This window comes from Loxodonta africana, chromosome 16, assembly GCF_030014295.1.
Source record: "Loxodonta africana isolate mLoxAfr1 chromosome 16, mLoxAfr1.hap2, whole genome shotgun sequence".
In the NCBI taxonomy this organism is placed as follows: Eukaryota; Metazoa; Chordata; class Mammalia; order Proboscidea; family Elephantidae; genus Loxodonta; species Loxodonta africana.
In genome coordinates, this window is record NC_087357.1 from 48,579,694 (window position 1) to 48,606,838 (window position 27,145).

The following is a 27,145-nucleotide window of genomic DNA, read 5'->3' on the forward strand; positions in this document are numbered from 1 at the left end:
AAATTCAGATGTGATTTAAAATGTTTTTAATTTAAAATAACCAGATGGGTAGAACTAACATAAATAATAAAGAAGTCTCCAGAATAAAATATATTTTTGGGTTTATTTACGCAGCAAAATGGGTGCCTGAATTTCTTTTATTTAGGTGTTTCAGAAAAGGTAGAAATTACATATATGTGTGTGTGTGTGTGTGTATATATATATATGCATGTATTTGGATAAGTAGCCAGTAATTATACATTGATTTTTCTTTATAAGGAAAGTTACTGTTTCAGAGAATCTTTTTGTGTCTCAGTTGCATCTATTTTTCTCCTTAAAAAGAACTAGTAATTGGATGATTATTACCTGAAGATATACCCCTCCCACAAAACCCAAAAAAACTTTCATGTTACAAAAAATATTTGTTATGAAAAATGCTCCTTGTGACATATACAGGTAAAATAAAACAAAGTGTAGACATTAGTGGGTACTGGGCTCAAATGGGCAGAATCACCTCTTTGGTATAGAGTGAGGTGATGGGTGGAAAAGTAAGGGATAAACACAGGCTCACAGATGCAAGCCTTCACTATGACTGGAATTGGTAGGGTAACCAGCAGTTCGGCATTGGTGGAAGCCACTTCAGGGCAATGGCAAACCATGTTGTCATATAATTGGGATGTTCAATACACAGATTTCAACTCCAGTAGTTAAAATAAAATCCAGACTTTAAGAAGTTTACAATTAACTCTTGTCCTTTGTCTTTTCAATGAACATTTGGCTTATTACCATATGCATGTTCATCCAACTTCTCCACCAGACAATTCTAGTTCACTATTTCCAGTAAAGTTTTACGCTGGAAAAACAAAAACCAAACACAAACTGGAACTGTTATTGCTCTGTCATCCTTATTACTCGGGGTCACAACTACAGGAGTTCACAGTAAAAAACACACACACTCAGCACACACCCTTCTGAATCCATTCAAGCATCCAGAGCAGAAAAGAAGTAAAAGGTCAAGGCGCAGATGAATTTATGCAGGTTATTGTCTAAAGGCAGTTTAATATTTATGAAATGTTCCACATACATACCCAGTCTCTCTCTCTCTCTCTCACACACACACACACACACTCTCACACACCACAAAGTCTTTAGGATCCAGTTACAGGCGCTGCGTCATCCGCCAGATCACATGGTAATTGTTGCTATTTCAAGGATCAAGTGGCATAAAGCTCCCCCCAACCCCCCACCCCACCCCCTTTCTTTGATACCATATAGCTTGGAAGAGTGATTATTGTGAGATGGGGTGAGCTCTCTGATCCAGTCCTCCCAGCTAGAAACCAGGCTCTTGGTGGGGTAATGCGCGCGCGCGCGTGTTCTCACGGAGAGATTGGGAAAGGGGGACGGAGGAGGGGGTCTCTGGGGAGGAAGGGCAGCTCTAATTGGTTTCTCAATGAAAGATAATCACCTATTCCCCCGAGAGGCTGGGGATTAGCACTCTGCTTCTCTCCATCGCTTTTAGACTTCTCATCCTTCCCTTGGTGCTTTTAGTCCATTCAGCAGAAGTGGATCGAAGAAAGCGGCTCCTCGCGCCGCATTAGGGACAGCACTCTGCTGCGCTCGAGTACTTAGCGCCCCATTCACTCACTCATTCCGCGCTCGCCTCTCGAGGCTGTTGTCCCAGCCGCCGCCGCCCGAGAAAAAGTTTCGCGGAGGGGCTCCGGGAAAAATGAGCGAGCTGGAGGAAGACTTTGCCAAGATTCTCATGCTCAAAGAGGAGAGAATCAAAGAGCTGGAGAAGCGACTGTCAGAGAAGGAGGAAGAAATCCAGGAGCTGAAAAGGAAGCTTCACAAATGCCAGTCAGTGTTGCCCGTGCCCTCGACTCACATCGGCCCTCGGACCACCCGGGCGCAAGGCATCTCCGCCGAGCCGCAGACGTATAGGTCCTTCCATGACCTCCGACAGGCGTTCCGAAAATTCACTAAATCCGAAAGGTAGGCTCTGGGGCGCGGCGCGGGGAGCCCAGCCCCACGCCCGGCGCGGCGGGAAAGGGCGAAGGCCACTGCTCCGGGCGGTGGGCCGGGGTGCCGTCCCGGGCGGCGGCTCAGAGGCTGGGGTTCAGGGCTGCAGCCGCGGGGCTGGGCAGCGCAGGGCGCCCCCTGCTCGCCGCGGCGCGCGGAGTGGGGGCGGCCCCCGCGGCCCGGGAATGGGAAGTGTTTATTTTTATTTCTGCCCATCACGTGCTGTGCTTGTCTCTCTCCGGCTGGGAAAGGCGAGCTCCTTGGGGAGACGCGCCCCTGTGGCGTGGGGGTGGGGTGAAAGACCGCGGAAAGTTTTCTCGCGTCCGCTAACTTGGCCACTCCGCACCCGGCTGCAGTCGCGCCGTCTTTCTTTCGCGCTTCCCGGTGGGGGCGCCCATGCTAGGACCAAACCCTGCCTTTTTCTGGGCCAGAAGAGCTTCCCTGAGGCGACCCCGGCCCCAGGCCACGGGGCATGCTCAGTGGGGCGGCCAGAGCCTCCCCGGGAGGGCGGGAGGAGATTGGAGAGGGCTGGGTTCAATTTAGGGACTGAACTTGCAAAGAGCCGGACCTCTGAGGAGAAGGCGCGGGGGCGACGGAGGCGGGGCTGGGGCGCGACTCCTCCGCCAGGCTCCGACCCCGGGAATTCTGGGGGGAGGTTTTATTCAGAGGGGTCACTTTCACCGCTCTGAGATGTCGCCAAGAAATCGTAAAGAAACCCCACCTTCTGAAATTTGGTTTGCTCTGCTTGCGTGTCTTCCAGAAAAGCCACACCTTGGGCTGCCCTGGGCTTGGAGGCGGCTCCGTGACCTTGCACCTGATAAAGGTTTGGGGTTATAGTTCAGCCCAGTCTTAGGGTGAATAGTCCTCCCCTGGCCCCCCCCCACCCCGTTTCTCTTCCTTCTGAATCCCTCCCAGAAAAAGTTGGGATGAAGCGGGGGTGGGGGGTGTTTCTTCAGGCGCCTTGAGGCTCCGTCCTTTCATCCTCCTGGGCATTTTAAGAGCCTGATTTCTGCCAGTTCAAAGTTGTGTGTCGCTCACTTGGGGTGTGCAGAGGAGGCTGGGCGGATTTTGGCCACAAGTAGGAAGCTTTTGCACTCCACTCCCAGTCTTCACCGGAGAAGGCTGATCGATTGGCTCCAGCATTAAAGCGCCTCTGGACATTAGGGAGAGGAAGTGCAGACTCCAAAGCCCATTACTGGCTTTTAGTCGCTGGAAGTGCATGGCAGAAAGTGCATTTCACAGGATATTGAATATTCCATTAGGCGTGCCTTCATGCCCGCCTGCCTCCTACCCCTTGCCTCTTCTTAGATCACTTGGTGTCTGAGCTTGGGACCCTCGGGAGACCCCTAAACTAGTCCCTCCCTCTTAGCGTTCTGACTTTGTGGCCAGCGCTTCTGAAGAGCATGACCTCTCGTCCGATCCCCCATCCAAGCCAGTTCCAGGACTCTGAATGTCCGTCACTTCTCCAGTGCACCCGCTCTTTGCGTCTGGGTGGACTCCCTCAGGTATATAGATTACAGTGGCGAGGGGGGGGGGGGCAAAGGAGGCTGGGCAGGGGTTAAGAGCTATTAGAAGAGGCCCGGGAGCTGGGAGTGAGCTGGAGAAAAACAGCTACCAGGCAGAGGAGTTGCCTTAGGAAATGCGGGCCCCTTCTGAACCGAACTCTCAGGGGGCAGCTTTTAGATTTCCGGAGTGACACTCCACTTAGGAAGTAACACTGTCCACCCGGCACCGTTCTGCCCATCCTGCTTTGAAAGTCCTCATCTGTTGGAACAATGGCATTCTTTCTCTCAGGCCAGGACAGCTAACAGAGCTAATATTTGGCTTTGCCCTTAGTGGGGAAGCTGCTGCTGCGTCTCCCTCAGCCGGGCTGCACATTCCGCGGCCGCTGCCCTGCCCCGCGCTCAGCAGCTGGAATCAATCTGCCCACCTCCTGAAGAAGCCACTTCATCAGCGGTCACCCGGCAGCTGCTCGCCTCCCAAGGCTGCCGGGCTCGAGCTTTATCGCATTTTTGAAATTTCAGATTTCTGTGTCTGCGTTGTGCCTCTTAGAGAGTTAACAGCACCGTTTCCCAGCAGAGAGATTTCACCAGGGTCTGAGGCAGGAGAAAACCCTCCCGCCAAGATTCCACTCTGCTTTACAAGCTCTCAAAGAGACATCCCCCACCCTTCCCTCATCCCCACCCCCACCCCCACTTCGTTTTTTCCTTTTTTCTGACAAGGCATCTCCCTATAAATGAGAGGAGTTTTTCTATTTACTAGGCGGAAATGGCTGATCTTTCCTAAGAACACATCCTCCTTTTTCTATCCCACTCCTCCATCCTCCTCCCCCCCACCCCCCAACATTTTCCGTTTTAGGGGTAGGAACATTCTTCATAAACGTGGATCATGCGCAGTAGAGGTCAAGCACACTTTTGCGTCTGTAGCAATGGCTAGAGTGCCTTCCTGCTTCCTCCCTGCGCTGCTTTCCTCTGGGACTGAGAGTAAACTTTCCCACTCAGCGCTTAGTTTCACACTTTCAGATGGAAGCGTGGAGTTTATTTCCAGCAAGCTGACTCAGAGTTTAAAATTTTTGACAGGTATAATACATGAGCATAGTAACCTTTGGAATTAGGTACTCATCCTAGCCCTTAAAGAGACAGTAATAACTTACTACTGGCGAGCCACCTTATTTTGTTCAAGAAATAATTAGAAATATTTCTGCGATATAATATTTAACAGTAAACAAGGTGCTTTCAAGATAAAAGTTATTTTTCTGATTTTCACATATTTGGATTTGGCAAGTAGATAGACTATCACCTCATGTGTCCTTTGTTAACAGCTGTGCCATCCTGATGGGCTTACTAGGGCTAAGAGACACTGCTTTGTTACAAAACTAATGTTCTGTTATATTAGCTGTTCACACTACAGGTTCATTTTAAACTTGACTAGAACACCCAGTTTTTATACTAATAAAAGTACAATCGTTGTCCCTTGGTATCTGCGGGAATTGGTTCCAGGACTACCATCCCCATACCAAAATCTGCAAAGCTCAACTCCTTTATACAAAAAGGCATGGTGTTGCATATAATGCACATCTTCTGTATATTTTAAATGATCTCTAGATTACCTGTAATACCTAGTTCATTGTAAATGCTATGTAAGTAGCTGTTATACTGTGTTGTTTAGGGGCTAATGATAAAAAAGTCTGTACATATTCAGTACAGACAAAAGCATCATAGTCCACTGTAAAAATTTTTCCCCTGAACATTTTCGATCTTGGTTGAATCCAAGGATGCAGAACTCGCAGACATGGAGTTTGGTAGGTGAAATGGTAAAAGAGCTGTAAACACTGCTTTAGAAAATGATTACAATCTTAAATATTTACATAATGGGTGATGAAAACATCTTAAGCATTTATTGCCGTGGAAGAAAATGGGAGAATTCACCAACCATTGTAATCAAGTAAACCCAATTAGCCAGATTTCCATGTGTCCACAGAGGGTATCGTGCACCATCTCCATTAAGAATGATGTAAGTAACTAAGGAATGCGTAGATGAAAATTATACCGGGGAAGATCTGAGCTCTCAGCATAAGTATCAAGTGTACAATATGATGATCAAGTTTAAAAAGAAAACATCCGACTTATTGCAGTACTCATTTTCAGACCCTTTAGAAGTGCCCAGTAGGGATCGAATGATTGTCGTGAAAACTGCAAGCTGTGTCTTAAACGGTGGTGAACATGTTTTCAGTTTATGTACCACTCTATGCCAAAGAACTCCAAGTGTTGCACAGAGTGTGTGTGTGTCCATATATATATATATGTATATGTATATATATATATATATACATACAACTGGTTTGTGAACTCTTTGAAGAATTACCTCTTTCCCTTTTTTAAGGTCTGAATCATCATTCCCTTAATTCTTTGCACACACTTAAATTCCTTCTTTTGGCTGCCTAGTTAGCCATTGTATGCTCAGGGGACTGCACACAGTTTTTTTTTTTTTTTTTTTTTAATTAGCTTAAGCAGAGGCTAGAATGAATATTATTCTGTTACAGGAATAATAATAGACTGTATTCCAAAGGCATTTGAACTATTCTTGTCATTAATCCCTTGATTCTTGATGATGTAAATTTGATCATTTGGAACTTTAACATCTTTCCACTGGGAGGGATGGCCCAGAAAATTGTTTGTCTTTTGTATTTCGGATCCAATTCAGATCTGTTTTGACCTTGGGACTATAGATATTAGGTCAGATCAAGGGGGTTGGCCTAATTTTGATCTAAGCAACTTCCATGAAGTAAGGTGGTTAAAAAAAAAAAAAAATGCCTGAGTCCATTCCAGGACAGAGTAGAACTGCCCCGTAGGGTTTCCAAGGCAGCAATCTTTTACGGAAGCAGACTGCCTGTCTTTCTCCCACAGAGCGGAACTGCCAGCCTTTTGGTTAGCAGCCGAGCTCTTAACCACTGCACTACCAGGGGTCCTTGAATTAAGCTGGTACCAGTTGTATTCTGGACCCAGCATCAGTAAAATAGCAATGAGAACAACAGCGATAAAGATAGCTGATTTTAGCAGGTTTAGCAAGGTGCTAAGCCCATTGTTTTCTCACAACAATCCTAAATGGCACCCCCATTTTTCAGGTGATAAATCTGAGGCTTGAAGAAATTAAGTGACTTGTGTAAGATCTCACAGCTAGGAAATATCAGAGACAAGTTTCAAACTGAAATTTTCAGTTTCTAGTGTTCTAATTTCTTTTTTTTTCTTAATTGTGCTTTAGGTGAAAGTTTACAAATAAGTCAGTCTCGTCCAAAAATTTATATGCACCTTGCTATGTACTCCTAATTGCTCTCCCCCTAATGAGACAGCACACTGCATCCCTCCACTCTCTCTTTTTGTGTCCATTCAACCAGCTTCTGACCCCCTCTGTGCCCTCATCTCCCATCCAGACAGGAGATGCCAACATAGTCTCATGTCTGCTTGATCCAAGAAGCTCATTCTTCACCAGTGTCATTTTCTATTCCATTGTACAATCCAATCCCTGTCTGAAGAGTTGGCTTTGGGAATGGTTCCTGTCTTGGGCTAACCAGAAGGTCTGGGGACTATGACCACTGGGGTGCTTTCAGTCTCAGTCAGACCATTAAGTCTGGTCTATTTATGAGAATTTGGGGTCTGCATCCCACTGCTCTCCTGCTCCCTCAGGGGTTTTCTGTTGTGTACCCTGTCAGGGCAGTCATCAGTTGTAGCCGGGCACCATCCAGTTCTTCTGGTCTCACACTGATGTAGTCTCTGGTTTATGTGGCCCTTTCTGTCTCTTAGGGTCATAATTACCTTGTGTCTTTGGTGTTCTTCATTCTTTGTAGAGCTCTAATTCTTGACTGCTCCCCCATACAGCCTCAGAATAGGGCCAGTTTCATCTTAGCAACTAATAACTGGGGAATCATCTTAGTAACTAGGAAGAAATGAAACTAAATTAGAATAGGATTTAAAAAAATCTCAGAGCCAGCACTAAACTGACCTCATGGGAAAGTGACCACAGAACACTTGTACCTAGTGCATACACCTTGAGTGTGCTCTGCCAGTCTGAAATTTCATCACGTGGTCCTGTTCTTGGAATTGCCATTAACTAACCTTTCCATCTTTTTCCTTTCTCACCAAATTTCTGTAGCTCTGTATAATGTCACAGGCAGGGCTGATGAATAACAAGGAGTTATGAAGGATGCAGAAATCATATGGGTTTCCATTCTCCTAACCTCCCTTGGATTTCATTCATTGTATTCTTTGCCTTTTGCCTTAGGGGCCCGTCATACTAATCCCTGCATTCCTACTACTCCATCAAAATGAATTTATCAGTAACTAATAATATATTAATATGTTAACCCGTTACTTCTTCCTAATTTACATAGTAGTGTTCTAATAGGGACTTGTAGGGAGAGGACATTCATTTAGTTTTCTCAGGTGAATAGTATTCATGACAGGAGTTTAAGGGGTAACAGACTGATGGCGGAAGGGCCATTTTTAGGCAGGAGGACTTGTAACATCCTAATATCTTGCCACATGTGATTGGCAGAGGACAGCTTCTGAGCTTAAGCACTTCACACATACTCTCAGTCAAAGCTGCATGGGAGGCGGGTAGTACCTAGTGCTGAGAAAACTATGCACATTTTTGCTGAAGTGCTTTTTAAAGGATCTCAGAAATGGGACCAGAATGAAAATTTAGGTTTTTTGATTTTATATCCAGACCAGAGTTGGTGGATTGGTGTCTTTAGCTTATCATCTTATTATATTATTATTTAAAACATATTCACGTGGTTTTGGGGTTGACTCTGGTTTCAGAATCGTGTACCTTTTCTATTTGCTTTTGTAGTATACCAGAGCCCTTGTTCCATTTGAATGACTGATATCTGTATAGGTTGACAGTTTTACATTGATTGAATCATGGATTCACTAGAAATTTAACTGACCCTCATGAAACTGTTTCTAACAGTCCTGAAAAAAAAAAAAAAAAAAAACGATGTCAGTTCTTTTGCCTCTTTCCTGACTCAGGGCCTGTTTCCCAGTGCCCTCTCACATCTGTGTCAGAAGAGATGCTGAGAGTGCATTAGAATTCTTTCTTTTGATAAGATTTTCAGGTGATCTCATAGTTGCTCAGGGTATGAATAATTATTTTCATTTGCCATTGAGAATTTGCTTATCAGAGTTCAGGACCTATGTTATCTAGGTTCTTGTAGCTTTTGGAACTTACTCTGAGCTCTGAGATAAACCAGGGATGGTATATCCTGTTTCACAAAAGTGAAAGCTCAGAAGTTTGGGAATTGTCAGAAAGGAGTCCTGACCTTGAATCTAGCTTTGTTGTTGTGCCGTACCATTGGGTCCCTGAAGAGAAGAGAGGATATACGCACATACACACACAGACCCAGACCCTCCCCCGCCATACACACATCAAACTTCCACTTTATTCAGTTTATAAATTTCCTTCGTCTTGTGGTAGTTATTATTTCGAAACACCTCCAAGTTGATGCATACCAGTTTCTTGTGGACAGGAGAGCTTCCCTCTTTAGTCTGTGATAAGATACATCACAGCATCTTGCAATTTGTCAGATACTTGTGCTTGGTGTGGACACCATCCCTATGTTGTCTCCCAGACCAAGGTACTGGAAACAGTATTCATTGCTCTTTGTTGAAACCCTACCTTCCACTTTTACCCAGTGATGATTTTTCATTATTCTTGGATCTGCCTGTATTGTGTGTGTCTCTTTTGAGTCTCTGTGTCTTTCTCTTTAGTGCAACATCTGTAACCCTTCCCAGAACTATTTCATTTGCAAAAATCACAGCAAATGTGGAGCAGAGCTCTTGCTCAGAATATCGCTGTAGCCTCTCTAAATCTTTTGTGTCTTCACATGTTTCAGATATTATAAGGTTTGAGCTTCCTAATGTTTTGAACCCTGAGGGTGTACTAGTTAAGAGCTACGGCTGCTAAGCAAAAGATCGGCAGTTCAAATCCACCAGGCACTCCTTGGAAACTGTATGGGGCAGTTCTACTCTGTCCTTTAGGGTCACTATGAGTTGGAATCAGCTGGACGGCAAAGGGTTTTTTTTGGGGGAATATTTTAAAAATAATTATTTATTAGCTGTTCATATTGAAAATACACGATTTTAAATATTTGCTCAATGCAAAAGGTTGATCTTCCCAGAAAATGTTTTCTAGAAAATATTCTTTAAATAGATTTGTTTTATGATAACAAAAGCTGACAATATAAAGAAATCTCCTTGCTTTACTTATTGTTTTTCTTAAACAAACGGATTCCTTTCTTGCAGTGCCTAGCCTTTCTTTGCACTACTCAACTACATAAACATTATTGATGAATTGCAGACTTTAGAGTACACTGTGTTGGTTCTGGCGGAGCCCTGGTGGTGCAGTGGTTAAGAGCTTGGCTGCTAACCAAAAGGCTGCCAATTCAAATCCACCAGCCGCTCTTTGGAAACCCTATGGGGCGGTTCTGCTCTGCCCTACAGGGTTGCTGTGAGTGGGAATCAACTTGATGGCAGTGAGTTTGGTTTTTTGATATTGGTTTTATTTTAAACATTTTCATATTGTTTCTTATATGTGAATATAATAGAAGCCCATACTACCTCATAGTTGTTTTAATACCATCAATATAAAATTTCTGTTGACTAGGGTGTGTTAGAATACTGTTTGGTATTTGTTCTGTCCAGTGTGCTAAGTGCATGTTTAATCTTTCTCTGATTCATAGTGAGTTGATATAGCCTTGGAAATTAGTCCTAAATAGTTAATGTGTGTTGCTGAGACTTGATTATCCACTGTAAAAATATAGTCTTGAAGATACTTATAAAATTTAAAGTCTACAATATTTGTGAAAATGAAAATGTCTCCATAAATAATTCCTTATTATGCTTAGAGAGAAGAGACTGTAAAGTGCTGTATGTGCATAAATCTACATATGCGTTTGTGTATTTGTGTGTGTATAATGCACAAACATAAATACTGTTTTGTGCATGTGTGTTTAACTTGATCTCATGATTGGTGTGCTGGAGTCAGGTCCTACTGGCTCTAGAGAACAGATTTTTAGCATCTCTTCCCAACTCTGCTTGCAGGGTTACCATGTTTCTAACGTGAAATCAGTCATGGTGGAAATATTCACCCTGCAGAAATGAGGAAACCACACAAGTTAGGGCATTTTTCCCCTACCCCTGGTGGATTGTTTAACATTTACCGGCACACTATTGGGTTTAGAATCTCATGGAATGTTAATTGAATTGGTTAATGATAGGATTCTATCACTACTTTCAAATATTTTATTTGAGGAACCTTGTGAATTAAGCATATGGTAATTTTTTGAATATGGTATTGATTTTTTTCCCCTGGTATTTCTTTAGTAGTGTTCAACACTTGAGCTTTAAGTCCCTCTGTCTTCCTGAAACAGTTAATTTTGTGTTAATAAATATTTCATCGTAAAAGGACTTGAACTTGAATCCTCCTATAATGGAAACCCTGGTGGCATAGTGGTTAAGTGCTATGGCCACTAACCAAAATGTCAGCAGTTTAAATCCACCAGGCACTCTTTGGAAACCCTATGGGGCAGTTCTACTCTGTCCTATAGGGTCACTATGAGTCGGAATTGACTGACGGCAACGGATTTTTGGTTTTTATGATGAGAATAACCACACACCTAATTAAACCTCTTTATAATTTGGTAAATTCCTCTGGTCAATTTTTTTTTTCAAATTCAGTGCTAAAGAGAATTCTAGAGTTTGTGAGGCAGGAGTGATCCTAGACGTCATCCGTATTAAAAGCTCCTTTTGGCAGAGAAGAAAACTGCAGTTTGAACTCAGATTTCCTTAACTTCTGAATCCAATGAATGGCAGTGCCCAGCTTTGAGCCCTCATCTCCCAGGACAGTAGCTTTTCTCTAGATCAGTGTTCCTTAAGCCGGTGCTTCTCAAACTTTGATGGACATTAGAATCAGCTGAAGAGCTTTAAAAACGCTTGAAGCTCAGAGTGAACCTCATATCAAATAAATCAAAACCTCTGGGATGGGTCCCCGGCATCAGGATTAAAACAAAAACAAAAAACCCTCAGGTGTTTCTACTGTGTGACTCAGTTGGAGAGCTAGCATCTTAAAGCAGTGCTTCTCAAACTTTGCTGGGCATGCAGTACACCTGGCGCCTCGTCACAGTGGAGATCCTGATTCTGCAGTCCTGGGTGGGGCCTGAGGTTTTGCATTTCACACAAGCTCCTAAGTGATGCTGATGCTACTGATGCTACTGATCACTTTGAGTAATAGCTTTCAAAGGTGTATTTTACTGACCATGCCACCTGCATCATAACCACCTGGCCTCCTCGTCAAAAATGCATATCTCTTCGCATCCTCTGGAAACTGAATCAGAATCCACAGGTGGGCTTCTAGTATCTGCATTTGTAACTGGGTATCCAGGTGAAACTCCAGTTGGGATGACGTTTGCCTTTGACCCAATGTGAGGCTTTAATTGAGAGTAGATGCCATATAATTAGCAATGGGGTATTGCTGCAAAATAAAGGTTTATTTTCCATTTAGACTTTTTATTAATGCAAGTATTATCTCAAAAGGGGGAAGAGCTAAGTCTTATGTGTTCCAGTGAATTATTGAAACAAAGGCATGTGACATTAAAGATTAACAGAAGGCCTGGTAGTTACTTTAATTGTTTGAAATTTTTCCTATGCAGCCAGGAGAGACTTGATGTGAGTGGACCCAGGGCAGGGTTTCTCAATAGTAGCACTTGATATTTTGGTGTTGATAATTCTTTTTTGCATGTGTCTATCTTGTGAGTTATAAGATATGTAGCTGCATTCCTGACCTCTACCCACTATATAACATTAGAAATCCCTCAGGCTTTGACAACCAAAAATGCCTCCAAAACCAAAAAAAATCAAACTCGTGGCCATCGAGTTGATTCCAACTCATAGCGACCCTATAGGACAGTAGAACAGCCCAAAGAGTTTCCGAGGAGTAGCTGGTCAATTCGAACTGATGACCTATTGGTTAGCAGCCAGGCTCTTAACCACTGTGCCACCAGGCCTCCAGACATTGCCAAATATCCCCTGAAGGTAAAACCACCCTATCTGAGAGTCACAGAGGGTAGTGGTAAGATAGAACCTAGATTTATGTATGAAAATAAGGGGGAGATACAGTTTTGCCTATGTGCAATTTGTCATAAACCAGGATGGGCTGCCTTGGGAAAGGAGTGGGCCCAATGTCAATGGAGGTGTGCCAACCATGACAGGACACCCACTTGGCTGTGCCGGTTCATCAAAGGATGACAAAGGACATCCTGTGGATAATGACTTTTAATGAAATGACCTTTGGTATTCCTTCCGGAATGGGAGTTTGATAAGATATTCCATCACATTCATGCAGAATCTTAGAATTTCAGAGATCAGGGAAATTTGATTCATTTTGTAAATAAGGTGTTTGAGCCTAGAGGAGTTAACTGATTTCTGTCACACAGGTAGGTAACGGCAAAACGAATTCTAGGGTTTTCATTTCAGGTTCTTTCTGCTAGAAAGCTATGGTGAGATTTCTGAAGAAAACAGCAAAATGAGAGAGGTCCAGGGGTTTGAGAATTCAAGAAGATCTATAAGAAAAAGAAGCTTAAGTTGTTGATGTGTATGAACACTTACAGCACTTTGGTGTGCGAGTGGTAACATCGATACGCTGATTTCTTCTGTTTGCTTATTATGAGGAAGTCCAGTAAGACTTCTGCCTTGTTAGGACTTAGTTTGAATTTTTATACTTGTAATAAAGATTATTCAGCTACTGTCTCCAAGTTTTTAGTTATTCAAATATTCTCTTGGTTAGAATTGTTGCGAATTCAGACTGCCCTTTCCTTCTAGCATAATTTAGGGAATACTTTAAAATGTGTTTTAAACTCTCAGATGTGCCTTTATTTGAGCACTCTGATCTCAGATGCTGCAGAAATGGTGCAGAAATGCTGCTGGCAAACCTTGTAAGGATCCTAAAAATAATTGTATGTTTGCCTCTTACAGATATTCGTAGGTTTGTTTATTCAACTGTATGATATGGTTATTGTCTAATGAGCAAATCTAAAGCCTTTGGGTAAATGTTAATATTTTTCTTGATTCCTCTTATTGCTCACGTAGTGTCTGTAATGCTAATTTCACGTATCACACGGCCGCCAAGGAACTTGGCTATCTCTGCTAAAAATTCTCAAAATAGAAAATTCTTTTATATCTTAGCCTGTAAACTCATGGGTAGAAACCAGGTCTGTTTACAGTAAAAATTCCAGCCAAATAAATAAAACCTTCAGCTTGCCATACTTTTTTTCTTCCCACATGCTACTTTTAGGAGAAACGTTAAGCACAGCACATATCTTGAATTTATTAAAAACAAACAAGTGAACCTTCCAGAGCATAAGATCAGTTCGTATTCAATTCAATCTCCTCTCCGAGAATAACATGACTCTAAAATATTCAATCCAATATCCTGTATCTTACTCTGGCATTTTTCAGCTGTGGTGTCATGACATAAAGAGCTGCCTGTATATTTGATTAGGTACAAGGTTACAAATAGGTAAATAATAGTTTAAAAATTAAAATTCATGAGTTCCTTGCTTTTTAAAAACTCAGGTGGAGTGCATTCACAGGCATCTCCCTTGAGAATAGACTTTTACTTTGCAGTCTGATTGGGTTTATTGACTAGGCAAATTACAAATATATGGCAGGCAACTCCACATAATCCACAGAAGTCTTGTCTTTTCATAAGAGTGTGTTGCACACGGGAAAATCATCTATTTTGTGAGTCACTGCAGAAAAAATATTTGAGAAACTCCGATCTGAACTCTGGTTCCAAAAAAATCAGAATCTGGACCCTGTAACACTTGAAGCTACTTATTTATAAATAAAGATGGTTAGATTTATGAGACTCTACTTAGCAAATATATTTCAGAACAGCATTTCCCAGAGTGCAACATTCATATCATTGGTGGCACCAGAGATGCTTCTAGATGGTACATCCATGAATTTACTTTATATTAATAGTTAGGACTTTTAGTAAGTGTTGGAAGAAAATATTTAACAATCACATCAAATCCACGCTTTGTGGCTATTGTTTAGAAGAAGGCTACGTTTTAAGGGTTCATAGATTTTTAAGAAAAAGGTATAGACTATGTATGATATGGATATACAAAAGAGATTTGGGAAAGATTGTTTTAAAGTCATTTTCAAGAAGGAATAAAACAGATAATTTTTGTGTTTGTTTTTTGCTTACCCCTTGGCTGTTCTGGAGGTTTCTTGGTAATTGAGTTCTCTCTGTGTCATCCTTTGGATGGCTGTCAGCTTCTTCAAGGGAATTGGAGTAGAGGCAGAGTTAGATGGAAAAGATCACTTTTATAAAATACCGTGTTGCTCTGATGATAATTCAGTTTGGTTAAGAAACATTCACATTAATACAAAAAACCAAACCAAAGTTGTTGCCATCGAGTTGATTCCAACTCCTAGCGACCCTATAAGACAGAGTAGAGCTGCCCCATAGGGTTTCCAAGAAGCGTCTGGTGGATTCCAACTGCCAACCTCTTGTTTAGCAGCCAAACTCTTAACCGCTATACAACTAGGGTTTCCTACATTAATATAGTGTCAGAAAAAACATCCAATTTTCTCCAGGTTTATGAATTCCCTTGCCATGCAATAGTAGGTTCCATAGCTGAACAGGACTCTGGAAATAATAAAGAGATGCTTGGGGAGCTTATCGCCCTCTAGCCTGGGTTCTCTGGAGAGGTAGCTCTTCTGGAGTGTCTTTGCAGTGCAGCTTCTCATCTCCAGGCTTCTCCTTGGTTTTTGTGATTAGGTGCCTATGACTGTGTGGGGCCACTCCAAAGTGTGGCATTATATACTCGGAAATACATTATACTTTTTTTTTTTAAAATGATTTGGAAAGAAAATCTTTGATAAGATACAACTTTAATGACTCATCCCTTAATTTGTATACTCTTTACTTGGAAACCCTGGTGGTGTAGTGGTGAAGAACTGCGGCTGCTAACCAAAAGATTGGCAGTTTGAATCCCCCAGGCACTCCTTGGAAACTATGGGGCATTTCTTATAGGGTCACTATGAGTTAGAACCCACTCGATGGCAACAGGTTTGGTTTTTCTGTTTCCTTGTTTTTTTCTTGTAGGAGACTAAATCAACCCAAATGATGACAAAAGGTTTTAAAAATTGTTGTTAAAAGAAAGGGTTTTGTGGATGAGAAAAAAACAAGGAGAAGGGAAGAAATATATTCAGGATGAGGAACTTGAGACAATGCATACCTCTTTCTAGAACATGGTGCAGGTTGTCTCCCCACACACGTACAGGAGCCCTTAGGGTCCCCTCCTAAAGATAGCAAAAAAGAATCCAGAAAGGCAGAGCGCTAAAAAAAAAAAAAAAAAAATTTCAACTATTACCACAAGATGGCAGCACGAGCATGATAGTTAACAACTAAAACCCACTGTTTTTTTTTTTTAAGCATGCCTAATGTGTGAAATGGCCTTTAGCTAAATTCTAAAATTTATTCTCAAATACATAACTTTCTTAATAGCATGGATCAAATATTTGGAAAGTTTCGTTTTGAATGGTATGATCTTATATGTTTTCAATTAGTGGTGATTTGGGGGAATGTGTTTAAAAAGCCAAAGCAAAGCGTTCTTCAGTGGTTCCCTTAAAGAAAAGAGAAACAAATAGTGAGTGCATGTGTGATGTTTGCCTGGAGAGTTTTCACTCTGAGGGAAATTCCTAAAACTCCTATGAGGAAACCTCTGGACTATACTTGGTTGAGAGAAGAAAACTGAGAGCAGTAGTGGAAAATTAATAGCAGTAAAAATATGTATCTGTGAGGAGATAGTATAGTAAAAGGAATGACTTCCTACTCACCACCCCCCCATTTAAAAAAAAAAAAAAAGCTAAAAGAAAACGAGTTTAAATTAGTATAAGAAAAATTTAGGTCAGCTATTCTGTAAAATTTAGCTTCTAAAATGATGCCTTCTTATCAGTGTTTTGACCACTTTGATAATTCTATGATTCTAAAATATAATGAAGTACGTCTTAAAATAGCCTGTTGCAGTCTGAAATCTCTAATAGAACAAAAATTAATAATCTAGTTAATATGCTTATTTGCATACATCTGAATATTTTGGAGAGAAAATGGAATGCCCTAAATATAAACCAGTGTTAAGTCTGGCTAACCACAAAGAAAGAAGTTTTGAGTCATAGCTAATGGACTGTAAGTTTTCGAATCAATAATCTCTTGGAAAGTGCCATTCAGCCTTCCTGTAAAAGGCTATTGCATTCAGTCTGTGACCCCTCTCATGTGAAACCCCCCAGGGGACTGGAAGTGAAGCAGTCTTGCAGATGGCATTATTTGTGAATTAACCCTGAGGAGGCATGTACTCATTTTGCTCTGTCCCAGTAATCCTGGGTCAACGGAAAAAGGAAGTTAATTTTGAATTCGTGCTATTAGCTTCTTTAATTGATCTCTTTGCTCGGATACTGTTAGATCGTACTTAGATAAACAGGCAAGAAGGGAAATAGAAAAAAATTTTAAACAATGTACATTTTGATACCCCACGTGACAATAAATTGCTCTTCCATAATGTGTTTTGGAACTCTGTGATATATTTATTTGGAGCTGTTGACGTACAAACATGCTCATTGGGGCAGTGATTTATATTTTTCCTAGGTTAAAAAAAAAAAAAGTTACACAATCTGACAGACTGCCAGCAAGGATTAAGGGTAGAGCAAAATGTAGGGTGTGCTTTCTGTTGTCTGCAAGGCCAAAAAAGAAAATCTAGTCCCCATCAGACATGGTGAAGCAAGAGATAAGTAGTAATACATTTTGTTTTCTCTGATCTTTGTAGTTTATTATCTAGGCAAGACAAATTCCTAAAGTATAGCTGAAAGGTTTGAAGTATCCTGCTTCGAAATCTTCTGGAATCTTCTGGTTATCTAGTCTTACCACCTGGCTTCAGAGCATCTCTAGGGGTGTCTACACAAGATGAGAAAGGCTGTGGACTGACTGGGCTTCTTGATATTAGATCAGAAAAAAAAAATTATTTTGTGTGGTTTTGCATTGCTATTCACCATGCTAAAAATATGGCCATGCTTTTTGATATTTCAGAACATACATTACATCTCAAAGTGGCTACTTTTAACCTTTTCTTAGGCTGTGTCTACTTCACTGGTTAAGCACTCAGGTGCTAACTCAAAGGTCGGTAGTTCGAAGCCACCAGCAGCTCCTTGGGAGGAAGATGTGGCAGTCTGTTTCTCTAAAGATCAGAGCCTTGGAAACCCTATGGGGTTGTTTTGGGTCTGCTTCGTACTTGCTGTCTGACAATAAAACGCAAAAAACCTACTGCGGTTGAGCTGATTTGGACGCATAGGGACCCTGTTGAATAGAGTAGAACTGCCCCATAGAGTTTCCGAGGCAGTAAATCTTTATGGAAGCAGACTACCACATCCTTCTCCCCCAGAGTGGCTGGTGGGTTTGAACTGCCAATGTTTTGGTTAAGCAGCTGAGCGCTTAACCCCTGTACCACCAGGGCTCCCCCCCCGAACAGTAAAGAGATGTATAAAATTCAATCATCTTCTCACAATTTTCCCTGCTTGCACTCTGGCAGATAACCAATATTAACTTTCCTGTATCCTTATGTAATCCTTTACCTCTACAGAACTTCCCTGCACACTTGGAGTTTGGCTGTTTTTTGTTTTTTCCTTTTTTAACTGAAGTGGAATCATTACATAATGGTCCACAGCAACCTGCTTTTTTTTTTTTTTTCCTTAATAAGCCACTAGTCATCTTTACAGATCTGTATGTATTGGTCTAACTCAGTCTTCTAATAACCAGTAACCAATTGCCGTGGAGTTGATTTCGACTCATGGCGACCCTGTGTGTGTCAGAGTAGAATTCTTGCTCCATAGAGTTTTCAGTGGGTGATGTTTTGGAAATATATTGCCAGGCCGTCCTTTAAAGAAGCCTCTGGGTGGACTTGAATGTCCAACTTTTTGGTTAGCAGCCGAGCACATTAATCATTTTTACCACTTCATACCAAAACCCGTTGGCGTGGAGTCAATTCCGACTCATAGCGACCCTGTAGGACAGAGTAGAACTGCTGCATAGGGTTTCCAAGGAGCGCCTGGTAGATTCAAATTGCTGACCTTGTGGTTAACAGCCGTAGCTCTTAACCACTACGCCCCCAGGGTTTTCTTGTACCACTCTGGGACTCCAAATTGCATTGTATTCATGCACCTCAGCTTACTAATATTGATAGTTACTTATTTTTTTTTTTTGCAAGCACAGACAATGCTGCAACTAGATTTTTGTACACATTTCCCCATATGTCTTTTATTTATGGGAGATAAATTCCATAAATGTAAGAGTGTTAGGTCAAAAGTGTCTCTAATTTTCCACTTGACTTTTTTAGTTTATGTGATTATAAACATCAGATAAATGATCTATAAACCTTTCTATAAAGAATAAAAGGCATGACGGAGTATGCTGGTGGCATCACCAAAGTTAATTTTCAACATTGAAGACAGGCAGAAATGAAAAAACAAACATATAACCCTGGCAAGTACATATGGAAAATTCTTATTTCTTTTTTATACTCAAGCTGTATTCGTGAGAACACTTGTTTGAAGCCATGTTTACGTGCCCTTTTACTTTTCAGATTTATAAAGTCCATATTATATTTCTTGATTTGATTTTTTTTTTTTAAGTTGAGTAAAACACCCAAAGTCCTACAATGTGATTTTGAAACTAAGGTTGAAATCGTTTATATATACTGCTCTTAAACAACTAAAGTCATTCTTTAAGAATCATAATGTTTTGTTTTTCTTTTCATTCTTCAAAATACATTTTTGATACTTTAAGGGTCCTGAGGAACTTGCTCCCACTTGGGAAAATAACAAATTCCAAATGTCTCAGCTACAGTTTTTTTTTTTTTTTTTTTTTTTAAAAGGCTTGTGGGAAGATTTGGACATATATGGTATTGGAGCCACGCAGTGGAGCTTTCTTTTTATAGGATGGTAGCCTCTATTAGAGTTTTCTTTTCCTTTTTTTTTTTTATTAGTCATTGTTATGATATTACCGAAAAGATAATTTTGTAAACATTTATTTGAATCAGAATTAAATCAGATTAAAGGTGATCATGAGGTTGATGCCAAAAAGTGAAATCGTTTATGGAGACAAGAAAGGGTAACCTCAAAAATCTCAGCCCATTTTTGTAGAGGAGTAAATCTGAGAATGCATCCTGATAATTAAACCATGGCCTTGGGAGTTGTCTTAGTTATCTAGTGCTGCAATAACAGAAATACAACAAGTGGATGGCTTTAGTGAAGAGAAATGTATTCTCTCACGGTCTAGTAGGCTACAAATCCAAATTCAGGGTGTCAGCTCCAGCGGAAGGCTTTCTCTCTCTGTTGGCTCTGGAGGAAGGTCCTTGTCATTAATCTTCTCCTGGTTGAGGAGCCTCTCAGCACAGGGACTCCGGGCCCAAAGGACACAGTATTCTCCTGGTTCTTGTTTCTTGGTGGTATGAAGTCCCCATGTCTCTGTGCTCGCTTCTCTCTTTTATATCTCGAAAGAGATTGACTTAAAACACAATCTAATCTTGTAGATTGAGTCCTGCCTCATTAACATAACTGCCACTAATTCCATCTCATTAACATCTTAGAGATAGGATTTACAACACATAGGAAAATCACATCAGATGACAAAATGGTGGACAGTCACACAATACTGGGAATCATGGCCTAGCCAAGTTGGCAGATATTTTTGGGTGACGCAGTTCAGTCCATGACAGGAGCCACAGAGTAGAGGTCGAGTTCTGGTTCCTTCACTTACAGGCTGTGCGACTTTAGACAAATTGCTTCATCTCTCTGAACTTCAGTTTCCACGTCTATAAAACAAGGAATACTGATACTTTTTCCCCATAAAGCTTAGGACATAGGAAGTACTCCATATGTGTTGTGGAATAACAAGAGAGGATGTGTGTGAAGTGCTAAGTGCTAGCAAGTGTCCAATAATGGAAGGCTTACAGTGTTTTGGGTTTGTTTTTTTTTTAAGCATTTAGTTCTGGTATTAACCAATTATAGAACCTCATGCCTACAAAAGATTAGAAGATATTTTTGTTCACCCCATTTGATTAAAAAAGAAACAATAGCAACATGAAACAGCCTACTAACCAACCAAACAAATCAAATGAAAATCTAGAGGTTCAGAAAGATTGTGATTTGCCAGTGATGCGAAACTCGTTAGTGGTAAAATGGGGATTAAATCCCAAATCTCTTTTTTGCCATTCCAATTCTCTTTAAATTTCCTCCTAAACATCGTAAGCAATGCGTAATATGAGGAAAACTAGACATTTATAAATTGTAACAATGGGGCAAGTGGAAATGAAGTGGTTAGGTGTTGTTTCTATTAAAAAAATTTTTTTTTTAGTAAGTTCAAATACGATCTGACCTGCCAGAGCAAAGGACGCAAAATGTGCTGTTTCCCAGGTTAGTGCCTCAACCAACTCTGGGAGACTCCTTTTAAGTGTTTCTTAGAAGACCTGCTTCTCAAAGGCCCTTGTGGTTCAGTCACTGCCAGGAGTTAAATGAAACTCAGCTGTGAATTGCCCCTAAGGCAGGAACCTTGAGCAGGCCAACTGTGTCAGGCTCAGGGAAAGACACTGGAGGTCCTGGAAGAGCCGCTCTTGAGCAGAGGTTCTGCACCTTTGGACCATCTATGTAACCACGGGTATTGATATTTGTACATCTTCTGCCAGGCTGGAAGCCTTATTTCCCAGGGGGTTCTATCTCCTTCTCTCATTGTCTGTTCATTGTTCAGTCCTCCTAAATGATGAGGGCATAACTTTTCATATCTGGTTACCTAGTCGAGTTAGAGGTCTAGAGATTTGGGATGGGGGTCTTTTTGTTAATATTCTTACAGTACACCTCAGTTTCCAAGCCCGAAGGGTGAAAGAGGAAAGAGCGTTTTCATTGAACTTTGGTCATATGACTATCTCCCCAAGTAGATGTGAAGCTTTTTGACGACACAGAAATGTTTCATACTTTTGGTGTACCCAGTGCCTCTTTGCAAGTCAGAGGCTGGTTTTACTATATATGAGCTTTTTGATTTTGACAGATACTATTTTTTTATTCTAGACTGTATTTTTCCCAAGGCAATGTGATCTGTCCATCAGTTAATATGTGGGAAGACTTAAAAAGTATTTTGGAGGTCCAAGGCCAGGCTCTGCCCATCCTGTCCTGGTGCTATCATGCCAAATGCTTCCAAAGCTTCAGCCTCTTCAATTGTTAAAACCTCACGTGGTTGTGGGGAGGATTAAATGAACTCATGAATGTAATAGATTTAGCTTGGTGCCTGGTATGGTCATTCAATAAAAGTTAGCTATCATTGTTATTATTTATTGATTCTGACTTCATTCACCAGATATATAATGCCTTTTAACTCTGTGCCAGGAATGGGCCCATGCATATTCTTCCCATATTTCTAACTCTGTACTTGGTTCCAATTCTGTTCTTGAAATAGCTCTGACCCTATTTTCGGAGTCATTTCCTGTATTACAGATGGCTTTCTGACATAGGCCATATTTAGGACTTATTTTCCTGCTTTTATTTTTTGTCCATGGCATTGTCTCAAGTTTCTTTCCACATATATCTTATTGCCACCCTCTCTACCCCATCATCATATTAGACCTTTATCATTCTTACACTAGATTTAGCTGTGTCAGGACCTCTTCTGCAGAGATCTGCTCTCTGAGTTGAATTGTTGTTGCCACATGTCATCGAGTTGCTTCCAACTCATAGCAGCCCCGTGTACAACAGGACGAAACACTGCCTGGTCTTGCATCATCCTTACAATCATTGCCGTGCTTGAGCCCATCATTGCAGCCATTGTGTCAATCAATCTTGTTGAGAATTTTTCTGCTTTTTGTTGACCCTCTGCTTTACCAAGTATGATGTCCTTCTCCAGGGACTGGTTCCTGCTGATAATACATCCAAAGTACATGAGACAAAGTCTCGCCATCCTTACTTCTAAAGAGCATTCTGGTTGTACTTCTTCCAAGACAGATTTGTTTGTTCTTCTGGCAGTCCATGGTATATTCAGTACTCTTTGCCAACACCATAATTCAAAGGCATCAGTTCTTCAGTCTTTCTTATTCATTGTCATGCATATGAGGCAATTGAAAATACCATGGCTTTGGCCAGATGCACCATAGTCCTTAAAGTGACATCTTTGCTTTTTAATGCTTTAGAGAGGTCTTTTGCAGCAGATTTACCCAATGATTTCTTGACTGTTGCTTCCATAAGCTGTACCATGTAGAGACCAAAACCAAACCCAGTGCCGCTGGGTTGATTCTGACTCATAGCGACCCTATAGGACAGAGTAGAACTGCCCCATAGAGTTTCCAAGGAGCACCTGGCAGATTCAAACTGCCAACCCTTTGGTTAGCAGCCATAGCACTTAACCACTACGCCACCAGGGTTTCCATACCATGTAGAGGCTAAGTGCCCAATCAAAAAACCCCATTGCCATTGAGTTGATTCTGACTCATAGCGACCCTATAGGACAGAGTAGAACTGCCCCATAGGATTTCCAAGGAGTGGCTGCTGGATTTGAATGGCTGATCTTTTGGTTAGCACCTGAGTTCTTAGCCACTGTACCCCCAGGGCCTCAGAGGCTAAGAGCAAACCCAAAAAACCTGTTGCTGTAGAGTTGATTCTGATGTATAGCGACTGTGTAGGGTAGAGTAGAACTGCCCCGTAGGGTTTCCAAGGAGTGCCTGGTAGATTCGAATTGCTGACCTTTTGGTTAGAAGCTGAGCTCTTAACCATTACAGCACAAGGGTTTCCAGAGGCTAAGAGCAGGGGCTGTGAAATCAGACAGGCTTGTGTTTAAAGCCTCTGCTACCCTAGCTATGTTGCTTAACCTCCTCTTTGAACTTCAGTTCCCCTTCTATAAAAAGAGGATAATAAGGTCCACCTAAAACGGATGGGGAGTCTTTGAGGGGTACTAATGGTTAATGTACTAGATTGCTAACTGAAAGGTTGAAGGTTCCAATCCACTCAGAGGCACCTCAGAAGAAGGGCCTGGTGATGTACTTAGGAAAAACCAGCCAATGAAAACCTTATGGAGCACAGTTCTGCTCTGTCATGCGTGGGGTCTCCATGAGTGGGACTCGAATGCAGGGCAGCTAGTTTAAAATGGTTGGTATGCTTAAGACCTGCTGTAGGCACTCACCGAGTGATGACTGTTGCTCTTCAGGTTTGAACACGAGTGCTCTGGAGACAAAGTCAGATTTGTTTCCCAAATTAAAAATGTGCTTTAGAATTTCAGTTCAGATAAAATGGGAAGGTAAGAAATAATAATTCAGCATTGATACAGTTTTACACTGTGCAAGGCACTTGTTTGCATGAACTCAGTTGCTTTATTTGCATGAAGGCCAGATTCTCTCATGGTGCTTCTGATGGAAAGATTCCATCTGCTCTGTGCAGATGAGGAGCCTGGGAATGCACAAAGTGGCTTAACCAAAGGCTCGCTGCCCTGGAAATCTCTGGCCCCAGGACTCTAACACTGGTTGTTAGGTAGTAACCCACAGCAGGTGGTAGGGAGAAATTTGAGGAAAGTGTGCATTGTGGAGCTCCTCAGATCATTGACACCTAGTGGTTCTCAAGCTTTTGTTGTTAGTTGCTATCAAGGCATTTCCCTCAAACTGCAATGCACTTAAAAATCTTTTGGAGGCTATTTGTTAAAATGAGGCTTACTAGGCACCATCCTCAAAAATTTTGACGTCATAGGTTTGGGAAATTTGGGGCCAGGAAATTTGCCAGACCACCTTCGATAAACACCTTTGTAGGTATAATGCTATAAGGAGGGTGACCATACCACCTTGTTTCTATCTTCCTCCAAGCCCAAGATGTAGAGCTATGATTTCTGATGTCAGCGGAGCCTGGGGGAGAAGAGGTTTTGGATCAGAGAGGAGAGTGAAGGACATATCTAGGTAATGATACAAGGTTTCTTGGAGGCTTGTTCACCTGCTATTCATCTGCCTTTGCCCTCCCTCTTTTCTTATTTTTCAAAAGGTACACTGTTGTTTGGTAGTCCTTTGGTTCAGGTGAGAGCATTAGTCTCTGGTGGTTCTATGAAGTGTTACAATCTCTGGTAATTTATGGTTTTCTTGTTTTCACAATATGAGTTTTGTAAAGACTTACTGGGAACCAAAATCGGGCTTTAAGATGAGAGACAACCAGTGATTTTCATTTCTGTAGACTGTAGTTTTCTTACCTGTAATTTTAGGGGAAAAGAAACTTTTATGCTATAATTTCAGCACTTCCTTATAATTTTGGTAAATTGTTTCTTTAGAGTTACAAGGAACAAGTGGAATAAACCACAACAGTCATATTACAATAAAGACAGATTTTCTTTGCCACAATTATCTAAGCAATTGTTAAAGTACAAACTAATTTAGAAAGATGTAAATGTTTCAATCGATTATAATTATACATTTTAAAACAGCAGGGTTAGATTTAGTTATAAGCTATTTTTAAGTTAACATTATTTTATATATTTAAAAACAGAGCTTACTTCATCTATCTCCACTTGGAGCTGAGGTGTCCACACACATACTTTGTAATATAGTTATGGGCTATGGGGTTTTTGTTAATGCGGCCTATAATACAAATTGTTTTCCTAAAAATTGCCATTAAGAATTTAAACTTTCTCTAAAGCATTTAAAAAAGTTCAGGAGACATTATGAACTAGTCTTTTGGTGATTTGGTTGTATATAAAATAAATTATGCAGTGAAGAAAACCCAGTTATCATTTAATATAATTTTTAACATTTCTGAAAATGTGACCCTTTCTTTTTGTGTATATTTAATTCTCAAACACTCCTCATTCAAGATAATTCAAAAGATCCAGATTTCCAGGAATGGTTTTGGGCTTCTTGATGATGTAGAATCTTAATGGTGTGTTGTTCAATATGGACTCATTGAGGCTTTTTGGAAAGGGATGTCTCTCAGCACACTCATGCTACCCAGACAGCAGTATCAGCTTTCTACTCTCCCCAAGATCATACCTGCCTTTGCTTTGTTTTCTTCCTGTTCCATCTGCCATCAAATTGTTTAGAAAGTTTATCTTCTCATGCAGCTAGAGATCTTCGGAATAATTCAATCACTATTTTGTTTTATAGAAACTTTACTGGTAATGTCCTGGTGCCGTCAGTAGTGGGAGAAAGTGTCAGCAAAGGGTGGCTCCATTGAGGAAGGTGATCTGCCCCTGTCTTGTGGGAATTATCCAGGGCCATCTTTGGTACTGACTTGTATTAAGGCAATTGATACTGCCTTGGATAGGTGTGGAATTCCATGGAACAGATGCAGAAAATTGAATCCTATCACCCAATGTAAGTCGTTGGCTTTGTATTGAGAATCTTTGCTGGATTGTATGGCTGAAGATATCAACGGCATCTCAGTCAAATTTGCAGAAGATGATGTGAAGGCTGGTAATTATGTTGGAAAACAGAATCACAATCCCAAAGGCTGTCTGATCAACTACTCCAGTGGTTTACAGCCCTATTAACACCCAGTACTCTCTTTTTAATATCAGATATTTCCCTTGACTATCCTGATATGAAATTCAGAGCTCATATAACCATCTGCACACATAATTATGTGTGTACGTATGTGTATATCTCATATCCTAACAATAATATAAAGAAAACATAAGGGAAATAGATACTTTAGCAAGTACGTTGTTGGACTTTCCAAACTGGACATGACCACAGGAGAAAGACTACACAGGAAGTTGAAGCGAAAATGTGAAGTGTCTGTACCTCTTCCTAGAATCACTTTATGTAATGACTAAGAACACATATTGATCCTGGTAAGTTGTATTGGTGACTGTAATGCCACTAGTGGTGTTGCTCTCAAGTACTTGATTTTCCCAACTGGTGAACAACTCTCTGTAAAACTTCTGAAAAAATAAAGTATCCACTTCCCTTAATTGACATGGTAGATGCATTCCTGGCAAACTTACTGTAATTTAAAACCATGCAAAAAGAAATACTTTGTTAACCTGTAAAACAGATTTAGGTTCTACGCTTAGATAATTACATACATATTTGTCTCCTGTGTGAATGGCCTGAGCGAGAGTTGAAAGTCGTGTGGAATGTAGAATAATCACCAGTGTGTGGTATTCTCCTGTGAACTGCAAGCCATCTGGCATCCTTATCCTTGCCCACCTGATCGTGAGAACTAAAAATCACCTCATAAGTTTCCATAGTTCCCACAAGGGGGCAGTATTGCCCCCACTGAGACTTGTTGGGCTAAGAGGGTTTCTCAGCATTGGAAGTATTGATATTTTGTGGGGGGAGATAATTCTTTGGGGGATGTGTGTGTTGCTGTCCTGTACATTGAAGGACATTTAGCAGCATTTTGGCTTCTACCCACTAGATGCCAGTAGCATCACCATCCTCTCAAATCTCACCTCTACTTTTGACAACCAAAAACGTCTCTAAGCGTTGTGAGAGGTTGTCTTGGATACAAATTCACCCTTAATTGAGAGCCACTGGACTGAACAGCAAGCCATTTAATGGAGAATGAATAGAAAAACTTTCCCT

General features: G+C 41.1%; 1 protein-coding gene across 1 annotated transcript in view; it reads left to right on the forward strand.

Annotated features, from left to right (window-relative positions):
* The first annotated feature begins 1,286 nt into the window (after positions 1-1,286).
* The window catches only part of PRKG1 (protein kinase cGMP-dependent 1), a 1,397,311-nt gene continuing 1,371,452 nt past the window's right edge, over positions 1,287-27,145 (forward strand). The window contains exon 1 of the mRNA XM_003409256.4: positions 1,287-1,971. Coding sequence (XP_003409304.1) covers positions 1,706-1,971 — 266 coding nt within the window. The 5' untranslated portion in view covers positions 1,287-1,705. The remainder of the gene's footprint in view (positions 1,972-27,145) is intronic.